General features: G+C 37.1%; 1 protein-coding gene across 3 annotated transcripts in view; it reads right to left on the bottom strand.

Moving 5' to 3' along the window:
- The window catches only part of Nfatc3 (nuclear factor of activated T cells 3), a 100,285-nt gene that overhangs the window by 9,385 nt on the left and 73,168 nt on the right, over positions 1 to 17,732 (bottom strand). For 2 of the 3 annotated variants that reach the window (XM_076837423.2, XM_076837425.2), the window contains one exon: positions 13,825 to 14,832. In XM_076837423.2, coding sequence (XP_076693538.1) covers positions 13,825 to 14,832 — 1,008 coding nt within the window. Of the gene's footprint in view, positions 1 to 3,093; positions 3,198 to 13,824; positions 14,833 to 17,732 lie in introns of all 3 variants that reach the window. The other variant, XM_076837424.1, reaches the window with a different exon arrangement.

Raw genomic sequence — 17,732 nt, 5'->3', positions numbered from 1 at the left:
TAGCTAAAGTATGGCCATTGAAATTTCTCCAATGTTGACAGGTATGGTGGTGCACACATGTAATCCCAGAGACTTGGGAAGCTGAGGCAGGAAGATCGCAAGTTCAAAGTCAGCGTGACTTAGGGAGATCCTGTCTCAAAAGAAAAAATAAAAAAGCCTGGGGATATGGTTCATCGGTTAAACATCCACGGTTTCAATCCCTGGTACAAAACCGAAATCCAACTCCAATGTATGATAAGCAAAACACTAAGGTTTACATCTTTTTCATCACTTGCTTGGCTTTCTCTTTCCCTCCCTTCCCCCACACCTTGCTTCAGGTTAAGATTCAGCCTGCAAGTGATGACTGTTTTTGACAAAACTTAGAGGAGGAAGAAACAATAACTCAAAAGGAATTCTGATCTGAGTTACCATAAGGTTTGAGAGAAACTTCTAATATGATTAAACCATTATACTTTAGGATCTTCATTACATTAGCTTAGCTTATACTAATGAAAATAAAATTCAATACCGTAATGGGAACCCAGAAAGGATATTTATGTATTTTAAGCAAGATACCAACTCAAGGTTTCTCAGACCAGGTTTTTAACTGACGCGTTATTGTTACTATTATTATTCCTTTTTTCCACCCAGAGCCGAGGATAGAACTCCAGGGCCTTACTCCAGGCTTTACCAGCTAGACAAGCACTCTGCCTGCCTCTGAGCTAAACTTCTAACCACCCATTGTTATTTTGAGATGAGATATTGCTATGTTGCCCAGGTTACCCTCAAATTGCTGGGCTCAAGCAATCTTCCTGCCTCAGCCTCTTGAGTAGCTGGGACTGTAGGCCTATGCCATTGCACTCAGCTTTTTAATTAATTTGTTTTATTTTTTTTCCTGCGTTGGCAATCAAACCAGGGGTGCTCTGCCTGAGCTACATCTCCAACCTCAAACTGGCAATCCTCCTGCCTCAGCCTCCTCAGCTTCTGGGTTATAGGCATGCATCAACCACGGCCAGCTAGACTCCTTTCTTTTTAAGAAACTTTTGATATGTGTGATGTCAGATTTTTTTTTAAAATTGTCTGTAACAAAACACTTTACAAACATTAAAGCTCCAGCTGAGGAAAACAGTACACAGGTACTTGAAAGGATATTCAAATATTGGTGTGTACTTCTTTTTTTATCAGCAAAAACTGAAACATGAAAAAATAGGCTGTTCTTTTCAATTTGGGTCAATGTGAGTCTGAGAGAGTACCTGGCACCCTGCCATCCACTGCCCACCCGCCATGCTGGGAACTGAAATATGGGCTTCATGCATGCTAGGCACATGCTCTACCACTGAGCTACATCCTCAGTCCCTCAAAAATATTTTAGAATTATCAGAAGATCCCTTTATTTTCTCTAAAAAAATCCTGTCAACTGTTGACTTCCAAATCTATTACCTCAAGGGGGCACAAAGCTGAGTTTCAGAGCTATAAATCCATAGGATTCATTCTATGACATATGCTCTAGGGTCCTTTTCATGACCTGCTCCATCAATTTTCTTCATTCTCTATATCTTTTATCAGTCTCAATCTATCCATCTTCCTCTCCTTGATGTTTCTCATCAGTGCTTTAACATAGGTAAGTCTCTCCATCTCAAAAAAACAAGCAAGCAAACAAACACTAGACCTCTACATTTCCCCCCTATATCTAATTCTTTCTTTCAAGGCTTTAACATTTTTGTTTTCTAGTACCAGGGACTGACCTCAGGGATGCTTAACCAATGAGCCACACCCTCGGCCCTTTTTAATATTTTGTTTATACAGGGTCTCATTGAATTGCTAAGGGCTTCACTAAGTTGCTGAGGTTGGCCTTGAACTTGGGATCCTTCTTGCCTCAGACTCTAGAACCTTTGGGATTACAGGAGTGGGCCACCGCATCTGGGGGCTTTAACATCTTAAAAGGATGTTTTTACACTACTGTTTCTATGCTCTCTCAGCAACACTTCTTTTTTATCAAGATTACTAGTGACCAATGTTTTCACACATGGGAAAAGCACTAAGGTAAACACTGAAAGAAATAAGGTTTAGTCTTGGTTTGGCTATGATGTGACTAGGGTGATTTATCTACTAATTTTTCTGGAAGCTTTTCTTACCTATAATATCAGAAAATTCTTTCAAATCTTCTGGTTATAAATCTCCTAAAAGTTTTACATACCCCCATACAGGAATCTAGTCACCACTATTATTCCTCTCATGATCAGATAAGAATGATGCTAGACCAGGGTAGGTCCAGCTTCTGGAAAAAGTCAGGGTTTTGGTGCTCTGATGAATAATACAGAAGATTCAAAATCCTTAAAATTTGCATGTAGACATACTTCTAAAACTTTTAGGCCCCTTCTAAAACTAAATTCATATTTAAATGAAATTCAAATGGCATTTAGAGAATTACAATGAGTATGTTTACAATTTCCAGCACAGACTTTAAGGGTCTTTGAGAGTACTTGAAGAACTTGGTATTTGCATGCAAATACCAAGACTAGGGCTCAATGATAGGGAAGGTTATGTTCCTGGACAGCTATTGAGGTCCAGAGCCCAGGTAGCCTCCTCCCTCACACACTGACTCCCCAGTATGCTGGCTTCCCTCCAAGTGAAGTCCCAGATGAACTAACAGTACAAACATGGGACTCAGTATAGGCCAAGGATAAACATTTTGGATTGCCTCGGAAAAGTGGATACAACTTCCTGCTTTATTTCCATTCCACACTACCTCACACCAAAACTTAACCAGAATGAGTACTTGACCAGCAATAAACAGGCTAACACACTTGATTAACAACCAAATTTACCGAGCATCCAAACTACAGAAATCATACATATGGAGCCTCTCTCTGCTTCTTAATAAATCTAATTAAACACTTGCCTTTCATTCAAATCCAGACTAAAATTATAAGCACAAGTATTAATTTGAAAAACAGAGTCTGGGCGAAAGTATAGCTTCAAAGGTAACAAGTGGTTCTACCAAGAAGGTGCCTGTGCATACCCCCTCCTGTGTAGCACATGCAAATTGAGCCAATGCATGCAAATACCAAGACTAGGGCACAAAAACAATGACACATTTCAATCAACACTCACCCTCTAGATTCTCCAGAAAGGAGCTGGACATGAGAGCTCACTGTGGTTAGGCCATTTCTCTGCTGAACCTGATGGCTGGTGTTCCAAGTCAGACATAAACTGCTCTGTGTCAAAGAAGACAAGATCACTACTGAATGGAACAAACCAGAGGGTGAACTTAATCCACTACAGTGCCCAGCCTGTTTTCTTCTATAATCAAGAGGAATTTACTTATCAATCAAAACTGCATAAAATGGCTCCCCATATTTTATTAGATAATATAAATACTGGAGTCCAAATAGTTTAAGTAATGGATGATTTCTAATTAAAAAGGTAATAATTTAGCCAGGCATTGTGGCATATGCCTGTAATCTCAGCAGCTCAGGAGGCTCAGGAGAATCCTGAATTCAAGGTCTCATCAACTTAGGAAGGCCCTATCACAAAATCTAAAAGGGCTGGGGATGTGGCTCAGTGGTTAAGTATCCCTGGGTTCAATCCCCAGTACAAAAAAAAAAAAAAAAGGCAATAATTTAAAAGAGCTAAAATATTGCTTTTAGAGATCTTGAGGTATAAATTCAGTTTTAAATATAATAGTTTTAATAAAAGTATCAGCAATTCCTCAAAACTTCTGCTTTGGCCTACTAGGAATTACTTTTGGTCATTGTTGTATAACTTCAAACAAAAGAAACAAACTTTGGAAGAAAAAAATCTCTGTAAACACTAATTTGTACCCTCATTTTAAGCAGACAAAAGAAAAACAAAGGAGTTAATCTATATAAAACCATCCTGCTAAAAGAGTAAAGTCAAACAAACAACAACAAAAAAAACACAGAAATCCTTTGCTTAGGCAACATTTTTCTGTCTCAAGTTTTTTTATTATTAAATTTGAGAAATCACATAGTTTTCAGAGTTAATTTAAATATTCCAGTATGTGCAAAGTATTTTAGAGACTCTAAATATCCTCTCTAAGTGTGCCCAATCTCTACAATAGAATCCTCCAAAACAGACTTACGTGAGACATGTGATTCCACGTAAATCAGCACATAAATTATATGAAGGAAATGCAGGAACAAACAAATAGTCCAACAGACACTAGTGGCTTTGGTGAATTGGCTAACTCAGTGGTAGTTTCAGAGGGTACTTTACAGAAATATGCAGTCTTTCAGACATCTTTATACTTCCTTGAAGCAGCAGTGACAGATCTAAAATATATCTCACCTCTCCTGATCACAAAAACTTTGTCTAAACCAATTCTTCAGAAACTTCCAAGAGATTAAAAAGGAGGAAACATTTCCTAACTTATCCCAAGGCCAGTATTACCCTGATGTCAAAACCAGACAAAGACATTACAAGAGATTCTGGAGTGTAGTTCAGTAGTAGAGTATTGCACAAGGTCCTGGATTTAATCCCCTGCATTGCAAGGGTCAAGGGAAGAAAAAAAAAAAAAAAATCTTTTAAAAATACAGATGCAAAATTCCTTAACAAAAACTAGTCAAACTGAATTTAGCACCACTTTAAAAGAGTTATTCATCATGACCGAATGAGTTTTACTTTCAGAATGTAAGGATAATTTGACATATGAAAATCAATACATCACACATTAATAGGATGAAAGAGAAAAAACATAAGACGATCTCAATTGATGCAGAAAAGCATCTATCAAAATTCAATTCTCTTTAAGATAAAAACAACAAACTAGGGCTGGGGATGTGGCTCAAGCGGTAACGTGCTCGCCTGGCATGCATGCGGCCCGGGGTTCGATCCTCAGCACCACATACAAACAAAGATGTTGTGTCCACCGAAAACTAAACAATAAATATTAAAAAAAAAAAAAAAATTAAAAAAAAAAAACAACAAACTAGGAATAAAAAAAATTTCCTCAACATGATAAAGGCTATGTAAGAAAAACCTTCAAGCTAACATATTCAACTGTGAAAGCCTGAAAGCTTTTCCCTCAACAAAGCAAGGATGCTCACTTTTGCCACTTCTATTCAACCTATACATGTAAAACTCTAAAGGATCCCTGTCACACAAAAATGTTAATGATAATAAGTCAACAAAGTTGCAGGATAAGAAAATCAACAAACATAATTTCAATGAATAATCCAAATAATGGAATCAATTCCATTTATGATAACAACAAAAGGAACACAATACTAAAGAATTAACCAAGGAGGCAGGAGATTTCTAAAATGAAAACTAAACAGATTAAAGAAATTAAAGAATGAAAAAAAATGGAAAATATCCCATGTTCATGGGTTGGAAGACTAATATTGTTACGATGACAGTACCATTCAAAGTGAGGTACAGATTCAATGCAATTCCTATCAAAGTCTATGACACGTAGAAAAATCCACAGGGAATCTCAAAAAGCCAAAATGATACTGACAAAAATGAGCAAATTTGGAGGAGTCACAATTCCTGATTTTTAAAAAAATTTACCTGTACTGGGAAGTGAACCCAGGGTGCTCTACCCCTGAACTACATCCCCAGCAGTTTCTATTTTTTTATTTTGAAACAGGGTCTCACTAAATTGCCCAGGCTAGCCTCAAACTTGCTACCTGCCTGCCTAAAATCCCAACTACTCAAGAAGCTGGGCAGGAGGATTGGAAGGCCATCCTGGGCAACATAGGGAGACCCTGTCTCAAAAATAAAAAATGCTGGGAATGTAGCTCAGTGACAGAGTACCTGTGGGTTCAGTTGGAATTAACAAAACCTTCCAGAATAGTGTTGTATCTCAATGATAGAACATAGGCATAGCATGTGCGAGACACTGGGTTCAAAAATCCAGAAACCTTGCCCCTGAAAATCATCCAAGGACTCATTCATGTTACAGGAGAGCAATATATTCTATTGAATATACAAGATTCAATATTATATAGAAAAAGTACAGAATAATATATAATATCCCAGTAAAAATGTGGAAAAATATAATCAACTTTATAAATACATAAAATAACTCTAGAGTGATAGCCAAAAAATTGGTTGGTTAATTCCAACTGTCCATATAGAGGACAACTGAGTACCTAGCAGAGAGATTTTTCACTATGTACCATACTTTTAGCATTTGGAATCATATAAATGTATTAGTTATTAAAAATAATGATTATATCAATAACAGATAAAAATCTTACATTTCCCATTCCAGACAGGCATAGTGGCATATGCCTAAAACACCAGTGACTTAGGAGGCAGAGGCAAGAGGATCACAAGGTCCAAGCCACCCTGGATAACACATCAAGACCCTATCTCAAAATAAAAATTAAAAAGGGCTGGGGTTTTGACTCAGTGGTAGAGCACTTACCCTGTACACATGAGGCAATGGGTTTGATCCTCAGCATAGCACCACATAAAAATAAATAAATAAAATAAAGATATTGTGTCCATCTACAATATTAAAAATAAAAAGGGCTGGGGAAGCAACTAACTGGTAAAGCACCCCTGGGTTCAATCCCTAATACCAAAACAAATAACAATAACAACAAATCCATTTCAAAAGTATTTATAGATACTTTTAAATATACAATATAGTCTTCAGGGAATCAATCTGTTCCATATTCTCATAGAAGCTAAAATGCCTGCAACCATAACCGTCAATCCTATCTTATTTTTCATCAGAAATTAAAGTTTCATGCTTTTCTTCTTGCCCAGATAAATGGGATAATTCTACATTTGAGAAATGTTTAAGAAAAAAAAAAAAAGAGTCAATTATCTTCAAACAGAGAAGAGCTGGTCTGGATATGTTTATCTAAGTCTATCAAAAGCTAAGATCCCTGGCAAGAGGTGCCAAGTCTGAGAACTGCCACAAATCACAGTTTAACTGATAAGCCTAAAATTAAATTATGATTCATTTGAAATATTTTTGCCCCTATGAATAATCTATCTTCAAAGAAACTTAAAAAGAGGACATGAATTTTAAAATAGAATAAGACACTGGCTTTACCATCTTACATATGACAGACTTTACAAAGTTACTAGGTTGTTGTGTTTACAGAGGCAAGATTATATAAAGTCATCAATCACAGCTCTTTTAGAAATCACTTAACATTTGAGACAATTTAAATTTCAGACAGACCTGGATTCAAGTAGTTTGTTTTTATGGCGTTTTAAGCTCCCTGAGCCAAGTCTATGAAAATAAAGCTAATAATCCACATTTCAAGAATTATTAGGAAGAATGTGCTACTAGCAAAGTGCCTACCACATTGCTCAATAAAATGGGAGTTTTATTATCAAGAAATAGTAATCATAATTGATAATTTTTGTTTTGGCTTGTTTGGTACTAGGGAGTGAATCTAGGGGCACTTAACCATTGAGCCACATCCCTCTTTTCTCTTTTTTCTTAAAATTTTTATTATTAGTTGTTCAAAACATTACATAGTTCTTGACATATCATATTTCATACATTTGATTCAAGTGGGTTATGAACTCCCATATTTACCCCGTGTACAGATTGCAGAATCACATTAGTTACACATCCACTTTTTTACATACTGCCATACTAGTGTCTGTTGTGTTCTGTTGCCTTTCCTATCCTCTACTATCTCCCCTCCTATCTTCTCTCTCTACCCCATCTACTGCAATTCATTGTTTTTGTTTTCCCTTGTTTTTTTTCCCTTTCACTCACTTCCTCTTACATGTAATTTTGTATAACAATGAGGGTCTCCTTCCATTTCCATGCAATTTCCCTTCTCTCTCCCTTTCCCTCCCAACTCTCCTCCCTGTTTAATGTTAATCTTCTTCTCATGCTCTTCCTCCCTGCTCTGTTCTTAGTTGTTCTCCTTATATCAAAGAAGACATTTGGCATTTGTTTTTAAGGGACTGGGTAGCTTCACTTAGCATAATCTGCTCTAATGCCATCCATCCATTTCCCTGCAAATTCCATGATTTTGTCATTTTTTTTCATCTACTGAAGGGCATGTAGGTTGGTTCCACAGTCTAGCTGGGTCAAATGGTGGTTCCATTCCCAGCTTTCCAAGGAATCTCCATACTGCTTTCCAAATTGGCCGCACCAATTTACAGTCCCACCAGCAATGTATAAATGTAATGTACCCTTTTCCCTACATCCTCGCCAGCACTTGTTGTTGTTTGACTTCATAATGGCTGCCAATCTTACTGGAGTGAGATGGTATCTTAGGGTGGTTTTGATTTGCATTTCTCTGACTGCTAGAGATGGTGAGCATTTTTTCATGTACTTGTTGATTGATTGTATGTCCTCCTCTGAAAAGTGTCTGTTCAGGTCCTTGGTCCATTTGTTGATTGGGTTATTTGTTTTCTTATTGTTTAATTTTTTGAGTTCTTTGTATACTCTGGATATTAGGGCTCTATCTGAAGTGTGAGGAGTAAAAATTTGTTCCCAGGATGTAGGCTCCCTATTTACCTCTCTTATTGTTTCTCTTGCTTAGAAATAGTAATTATAATTGAAATTTTTGTTTTAGTTTGTATGGTACTAGGGAGTGAATCTAGGGGCACTTAATCACTGAGCCACATCCCTAACTCTTTTTTCTATTTTATTTTTTAGACAGAGGGTCTCACTGACTTGCTTCGGGCCTCACTAAATTGCCAAGGCTAGTTTTGAATCCTCCTGCCTCAGCCTCCTGAGTAGTCGGGATTACAGGCGTGCATCACCAGCAATAATTTTTAAATAAATATTTGGCAGACTTGTTATATGTCTGTCCACCCCCTCCACCTACAAACTAGGGATTGAACCCAAGGCTTCAAGTATGCTAAGTAAGTAGAAATTGAACCCAGGGCTTTAATAGTCTAAGCAAGCCTTCAAGCATTGGGCTACGTCCGCATTCTTTCTTACTTTACACTAAGCCAGAGTCTCACTACTACATTGCCCAGAATGGCCTCAGTTTTGTGATCCTCTTTGCTTAGCCTCCCAAGCAGCTGGGATTATAGGTGTGTGCCACCACACCTGGTTCATGTGCTATTTATTTAACAGTGGCCTTTCTTGGATTTTTTCCTAGCTTACGTATAAATTTTAATATAAAGTTAATTAAAAGAAAAATTTGTTGCTCATATTGTAAAACATTTATTTTTAAAGGTGTAGAATAATTGTGTCTATAAAGAGACAAAGACACACTTGATATTAAATACCTTTTTTCTTCATTGGATCTAAAAATTAATGTTTCTTATTGTATATACCAGGATAGTAGTGTCTAAGGTCTTGAATACTCTGCATAAGCCGGAATCCAAACCTACATGACATTACTTATGGGACTTTTCAGTCTCTGGAATTATTCATCATAAATATGTCTAAGGCTGGATGGTACATTTATGTTTCCTGAAAAAGGAGCCAGTGTCACACTTAAAGGAGATAGTTCAGTTATTAACTATGTTTTCCCCTCTTCTCCAATACCTGGAAGTAGATTAACTATAATAACTTCATTCATGATACTCTCTCCCTATTAGCTGTGCATGGCATATTTTATTTAAATATAATTATTTATATAAATATGTAAACACTAGTGAAACTACTGTCTAACAGGTGCACCAAAATGCTGACATAATTACCTCTCTGTTGCTCCCTCACACAAGCTTCCTGCTTCCCCCATTAAGTAACCATTTAGATCATGGGTTTATCATTTCCTTGTTTAAAAAAAAAAAATTACCTACTTAAAGCAGGCTTTTCTGTTTGTCACTTACACACAGAACTGAAACAGCTAAGGTCATATCTAGAGATCCCGTTTACTGTCAAATTTGCAGTTGCCCTACATGTCAGGATCAGCATATTGCTACACAGAACCCGCAAGTGGCAGTGTCAGTTTTCACCACAGCCAGCAGGTCAGGCTATATTTAACATGCAACCTCTTCTCTGATAAAAAGCTGCAGCTGCAGCTCTGTTAGTCTGTGAACAAAGGAGGACAAATGGGATTGGAGAAAGGACTCTAATGGAAAGTTGTAACAGGATTCAGTTAGCTCAATCACAAATTAAATGGGCCTACATTTAATGATCTAAGACAGTCTAGTTTTACAATAGTGTAATCTTTAAAACATAACTGTGACAATTTATGTTTTAATGTTTAAAACATAACCACGACAATTTCTGTATTTATTATAAAATAAGTGGTTAAATGTTTGGTCCCAAAAGAGGGTAAATACATCATAATGCAGAGAAGTTTATGAAAAAATTGCAGTTCTAAGCATACTAATTATACCATGAATAGAAACTCATTGATAATCTGATGCTACAGAACACACTTTTCAAGGTCAGACAATGATATATGAAGGGAGCTAAGGAAAAAAAAATAAAGGCAAGTATCAAAATTAGTCTTGAATAATGCCTTGAATGAGTATAGACTACAGCCTTCCAAGGGGACTGACTGAAAGAGAACTGCTGGGTTAAAGTCTAGCTGTTATTACCCCTAAGGTATGCTCCCTGAAGCAGGAACCATACATCTATTAAACACAAATGCTTCTGGAACTCTTTTAAGCTTGGAAAGTTGTTTTGAGGGGTCAAAACCACCTCAATGAAACTGAATGAGAATAACTGTAAAGTTTAGTCTTTGATTCAAACAAAGGGGGGGTGAGTTTGAAAATAATTATAACTCACAATTTAAATTAACAGCACAATGAAGCTAAGAAAATCCAATGATCTCAAGACATAATGATAGTCTTCTGAAGAAGTAAGGTGATGATCCTAACCTATACTGAACTAATTAGAGTATGTTCCCTCTGGATATCGCACTGTGAAAATAAACTTAAACATCAGTGAAGAGAAGGATTCAATTAATTCTGCATGATTCCAGAGGCATCAGAGTCCACATAAAACCAGAAGAATAGCTAGAACTTCAGAGGCTTTGAGACGTTCCAAAGGAACCCAAAGGAATATAATATCACAAAGAACACTAAAGTGCTCCTCTGGTAGAAGAGGATGAAATAGAGAACATTTGAAACTTCATCTAATACTGAGAATTACATTAAGATGGTCCTAGCCCCTCTCATAAAACAAGCATCTATGGAGAAAATGACATTTATGTTTTTGTTTGTTCATTTGCTTTGTGATTCTAGTGATCAAATCCAGGGTCTTTTGCATGCTAAGGCAAGTGCTCTACTACTGAGCTTCACTCACCAGTATGAAAATGGCATTTTCTTTCACTTATTCTGTATGTTCTATACTCACTCTAACACCTCAACCCATAGGCTAATTATAAACATGATTGCTGAACTTCTAGAATCAGGAGACCTGGGTGTTAAATCTTTACTCTCTGCCATTAACTCAAGTATATAACACTGTGTACCTTAGGCTCTGTGTAAGACTCATTCTTGATCATCTATCAAGTGTTATTAGAATACTTCCAGATGCACACATATCTTCTCTTCTAAATGTCACTGATTTTATAATAAAATCAGGATGCTGGCCAAATCAGTAGGCTGAGGCAGGAGGATCGAAATTTTGAAGCCTGCCCTGGTAACTTAGCAAGGGGCTGGGAACATAGCTCAGTGATAGGGTACTAGGCTAGCATATGTAAGACCATGGTTTTAATTTCCAACACTGAAAAAAAAAAAAAAGTGTGTATGCGCATGTACACATACTCACAAACATAGACATATAGCAAATAATCCAAGGTGCACAGAATACATTTAGTTTTTTCTAATTAGTGCTTGACATGACTGAGTTTGTATCAAATCCTCTGACAGGTAGCAATGAGAGAATTCAATAGCCAGTCCCTGTCCTCTGTGAGGCTACAATCTGAAAACTTTCTTGATTACATCCCCTATATAATGAATGAAGCAAAAATAAAATTGCTTTTATATAATGCCCTCAGACCCCATCTCTCCAGATGTTCTATTTTTGCAATACATCTTCATATATTCAAAAGGTGAAATCAATTTTCATAAAACCTTTTCTAGAAATTTTAATTTGTTGTGCCCCTCTTTTCATATCACTCAATCTGTTATAAATAGGTTCTAGGCTTTGTCTCTTTTTAGAAGGAAAAGTATCTTCGTTTGTTTTATTAAAAAAAAAAAAAAGAGTTGAAATACCATTATAAACCTGCTCAATAAATCTCATATCTTCAGTTACAACACAAATGAGTGATAAGGATAAGATCTTACCCAAGGTTTCAGGGTGAAAAGCACTATGAAAAATAAGTTTAAAACTGCCTAAAGAAAGTATAGATAACATTTAAAAAGCCTGTGTATATAAGGAAAAGCCTTTATTTCAAATTTGTTTAGCATAAAAGTGGTAGTATCTTCTGTGTATATCTCCAGGCTTCATAAGCAAGCAGTGACATTTATGCCAGTTGTGCACAGACAGCACAGCAAGATGTTTTTTTTTTTATTTTTTTTTTATTTTTTAATTATCGGCGGACACAACATCTTTGTTTTGTATGTGGTGCTGAGGATCGAACCTGGGCCGCACGCATGCCAGGCGAGCGCGCTACCGCTTGAGCCACATCCCCAGCCCCCAGCAAGATGTTTAATACCAGATCCTGCAAGTGTGACATATCAGATGCAGCTGTCAACATGTGTTCATGCAGTGAAATTTTGCACACATAGTCCTAAGAATGTCCCTAACTATCCAGATATTTTTTTAAAATTCAGAAACCTGCTTTAGCACCACAAGAAATAGACCAAAACAAAAGAAAACAAAACAAAAAACCTGAATCAAAGTCTCAGCTATGAAGCTTACTAGTGGTGTGACCTTTGGAATTTCACTATTTACCTCAGAAGTAGAGGAATGGTAAAGTGGGGGTAAGATAATGAATAGGAAATTGCTATGCTAGTTTTTGGTGTGGTTCTCTTGTCTAGGGATGTTCCAACCTTCATGCCTTGAAAAACATTCTCTATTGTACCATTCATTCCCTAGTCACAGAATCATGCTTTCCCAGACATACTTCCATTTCTAAGGTAGCTTTAACTGAATACATATACAAAATTTCATTTTTATGTAAATAGCAAAGCCAAGAATAAGCTATAAAATTATGACCTAAAAATTCTATCTTTGGGAAACTCTGATTATTGAAATGATTAATTATCCTATAGTTCTCTAACTGAATGATTTCACAAAATCAGAAATTTGTATACCAAATACATTAATAAAAATAAAATTTAAAAGGGCAGCTTGGTGGGCATTGGGGGCGGAACCCATTAAAGACGCTACTCCTAAAAAACAAAAAAACAAACAAAAAAATTTATTTCCATGCCAACAGTCAGTAGTAGCAACAGCAATCCAAACATCACCATTACCTGACTCGGCAAGCTACCATGACCACAGGGGAGCATGAAGGACTCTTGTATGAGTCTCTGCAAGGACAGGAATTCTACCTGAATATATTCCTAGTATTCTTTGAATCTAGCTCCATTTCTTGCAATAGATGGTATTATTCAGCAATGTTCACTGAATTAATGCCCCTGAATTCCATTCTCTAGATACTGTGATTTTATTATATGTTCAAAGGATGCCCTAATTCAGCAATAAATACTAGTGGTATATCAATTTAAAGTATAGATTTTCCTACTGATGGTCAAAGTTATATATTAATATGTATTTCTAGTAATAGCGATTTACTTATTTACTATTTCAAGACTCTTGGAGAAGTTTCTGAATTTTCATTCCTTTAAGAACACACAGATGAGGACTGAGGATATAGCTCAGTGGTGGAATGCCTGCCTAGCATGTGTGAAATCCTGGGTTCAATCCCCAGTAACTCCACCTCACCCCACATTCACACACATACATACACACGTGCACTGTGAGCACACAAACACATATATAAAAAAAAAATCCCATATAGATGGACTTACCATCATCTAAAGTGATGTCTTGTAGACCAATGGTTGAAAAGTTAGGTTCCTGATCTTCAGGTTCATGCTTAATGCTCACAGTTGTCCCATCAGGTGGAAATGATGCTGGATCGCACAAACTGTGACATATTATAGATGAAGGTGCAGAAAGACCTCCCTGACCTGTACTTTGTGCTTGAGTTGAGTGCTGTCCAGAATGTATTCTGGTGGCTGGAGATGGTGATGAGGCAGTTCCTGAGCTAGGAGATTGATAAGGCATAGACTGCAGCTGAGGGGACGGTGGCCCAGAAAGTGGTGAACTAGCCAAGGAACAAGAGGCTGCTGGGGAAGCTGTTGTAGCAGACCCTGAATGTGAAGGACCATATGTTATATGCTGCAACTGAGGGGAAGGCTGACTAATAACTTGGTCAGCCACCGGAGAAGAAACAGGTCTTTGTCCTATATTTGAACAATGGTATCCCATTGATTGCAGATGAGGCGAGGTTTGCACAGAATGAGGTGTATGTGCTAAGAGATGCCCTGTTGAGCCTGCATTTGAAGAATGAAATGGTATGGATGATAGCGGTTGACAGCCAAGATTTACTAAATTAGGAAGAGCTGCATCCTGCTGATACAAAACTGGATCAAATTCTTGACTAGAGACAGCATTAACAGGAAGACAAGTTGGTCCATTATACACAACATTAGTTTGCATAGACTGATAGGAAGACCCCACAGGAGATGTTGGTGTAACTTGAAAAGGCTGGTGCACAACTGAAGAAGGTAGCATATGCTGCTCTTTACCTGCTCCCTCCTCTCTACAATGCAACTGTGGTAGATGGGATGAGGTTACCATAGAGGCATACACTTGCTGCATGGGACAAACCAAGCCTCTCTGTGCTGACAGTAAAAAGTCACGTGGGTTCCCTGGATCTGAGGAAGGCCTCTGGGTCTGGCCAGGATGAGGCACAGGCAAAGGTGGAACTGAAGACAAATCAATCTCTTCTCTGTGTTCTTGCTTCATCAAAACTGAAAAGAAAATGGTCAAAACTATGTTATTATGCAACACATAAAATAATTATGGCAGACCTTCATTTTAAGTTATACAAATGTAATATGTATCCAAGATGGGAATGGCAAACTCAAATACCTTCAGAGAAGGGCATTTTATGTAAAACACTGAGTGTATATATACATATACAAATGTTTGTATATGTATGGATATCTCTAAGAAGATGCACAAGAAACCATTTAGTGTCATATTCACTACCGGGAAAGGACAGAAAGAAGCAGGAAGGAGATTTACTTTTTACCATATACTTTTTATGCCTTTTAATGTTTTTCACTTTGTATATATTACCTACCCAAAAATAAGTGAAGAGAAAATTAAATCCTATGGCTTAATAAAGCATTGAATTTGGAATCCTTGATCTGAAACCTATCACTATATCTGAAAAGGGCTCAATATCCAGAATATATGCAGAACCCCAAAACTCAACAGAATTAGACTAGAGATTTATTTTATTCTTTTTTTCTCGGGGCTGGAGGTGGGGGTTATCCCAGGGTTTGAATTCAGTTTTAACCACTGAGCCACATCCCCAGCCCTACTCATATTTTATTTAGAGCTGTAGTGGGGGGGAAAAAAAACACAACAACACTGAGTTGCTTATTGCCTGGCTTTTGCTGAAGCTGGTTTTGAACTAGCGATCCTCCTGCTTCAGCCTCCCAAGCCACTGGGATTACAGGCGTGCACCACTGTACCTGGCTAGATCTGAATATGATCATCTAAATCGAGACATATAGGTTTATGTGTATGTGTGTGCATGCACACACTTGCACATGCCAGCTCTTTAATCTAGGATTGCTAATTAACAAGATCAAACCTAGAAATGCCATCTGGTAAGAGCTTTCCAGAGAGTGAGCCAACAGGAGAGGGAAAAAAAGCAGTGTTAAAACAAAGAGAAAGCCTGAGCCTGAGACAACACTGTTTCAGCTGAACCATGCTTAAAAAGCCAGTCTTCTGGTTAACCTAATTACATGAGCCAGTAAGTTCTCTTTAAGAGAGTCTAAATTGGATTTCTATCCCATGCAACTGAAAGATGCTAACTTACTTCAAGACAACCTTTATGAGATTATTTCCTTACCTTATAGGATGAGTATAATGAAAAGGAGATTAAAGATACCAAGGTCTTACAGCAGTTAAGTGGCATTAAAAATATCTGAACCAGATTTTTCTGCCTCCAAAGTCCATACCTTTTATGTAGTACACTGTATTATAAAGATTTCAATTTGCCATTCCATCAAGCAAGCAGAGGCTATGAATACCAATCATTATTATTTATCACATCAAGCAGTATATCCATGATTTAGGATGAATCTTCCTGATGAAAAGATCTCTCACAGTAGGAATTAATGAATTTATTTTGTTTAATGAGCATATAAAATCAGCTTCCAAATTAACTACCAGTAAACTGATTTTAATATTTCCCTTAACAAATACTGTTTATTTAGTTTTCTAAAAATTACCCACGCTTCAAGTCTCCTATTGAAGAGACATGAAAAGGACAAAGCCAGTCACAGCTACTTAGTGACACTCTGTTTTAAATAATAAAAAGGGCTGAGGGTGTAGCTCAGTGATACTAAACCCCTGGATATGATCAACAGTATCACCAAAATACTAATATTTTTAAAAAATAAAAATAATTATTATTTCATTGCTCTTTTCGGGTTATAATTCCAGCTAACATAATTAAAATTTTCACGATCATCACAAAATAAAAGAACCTCATTTAATGTCAGAAGAAGACAAGAGACCTAAATCAAGGTCAAACCTCATATGACTACCTATAAAACTCCTGCCCAATACAAGTCTCTTCACACAATCATGGTCTCAATCTGAGGATTGAAAAGTTTGTTTCTATTCAAAGTCATTTAGTTAGTTCAGGAATTTGATGTTCAATTTAGAGTCTTAAACAGGCTAAAAATTGGTTAGCTGATAGTACATCTCACTGAAAAAGAGAGAAATGAATGCTTGTTTAGAGGAGTATTTGAATTCCGCATTCTATGCTGACATCCTAACAAGAACATAATGGGCTCATGATCGACCTGCAGTAAGCTCTAAATCTGGCAAAGCTAACCCCATCACTAACAATGAGACAAGAATATCAAGGACAGAGAGAAATGTTACCAGCAATCTTGTTGCTTCTGAGCACCACTATTCAGGCCTCTATCCTGTTTCTGATTCTTGCTCAGGAGTTTCAAGTTCTCCATATCTACTGGTTCCTGACTTAATTCGTAAGTTCTCACCTATTGACTTTTATTCTGACCTTGGCAGAATTAGAACTGTGTCCCTAAACCAGTAGAATTTTTTGTTGTTGTTGTTTTTCCCCCCACTACAGCTCCTACTGTGGTCTCAGAAAAGTTACAATGAATCCTATAACCAGAATTATATTTCTACTTAAGGAGAGAGACTATTAAGAAAGCCTACTCTTGGGCTGGGGATGTGGCTCAAGCGGTAGCGCGCCCGCCTGTCATGCGTGTGGCCCGGGTTCAATCCTCAACACCACATACAAACAAAGATGTTGTGTCCGCCGAAAACTAGAAAATAAATAATAAAAAATTCTCTCTCTTAAAAAAAAAAAAAAAAAGAAAATGTATGTACAAGAAACTTGTCTTTTACCATTGTTAGAGGGTTGATGTATAATGCCACTAAATAGTTAAAAAAAAAAAAAAAAAAGAAAGAAAAAAAGAAAGCCTACTCTTACCCCTTAATTCTGAGGGCAGAAGTAGATCCCTTGGTTACATGAATGGTTGCTTACTGTGACTACAAAGCAGACAAAGCAGGGTGCAGTGGCGTACACCTGTAATCCCAGAGGCTCAGGAGGCTGAGGCAGGAATATCACTAATTTACAGTCAACCTCAGCAACAGT

The sequence above is a fragment of the Callospermophilus lateralis genome, chromosome 18, assembly GCF_048772815.1.
Source record: "Callospermophilus lateralis isolate mCalLat2 chromosome 18, mCalLat2.hap1, whole genome shotgun sequence".
NCBI classification, from domain to species: domain Eukaryota; kingdom Metazoa; phylum Chordata; class Mammalia; order Rodentia; family Sciuridae; genus Callospermophilus; species Callospermophilus lateralis.
This window is presented reverse-complemented; position numbering and strand designations above follow the sequence as displayed.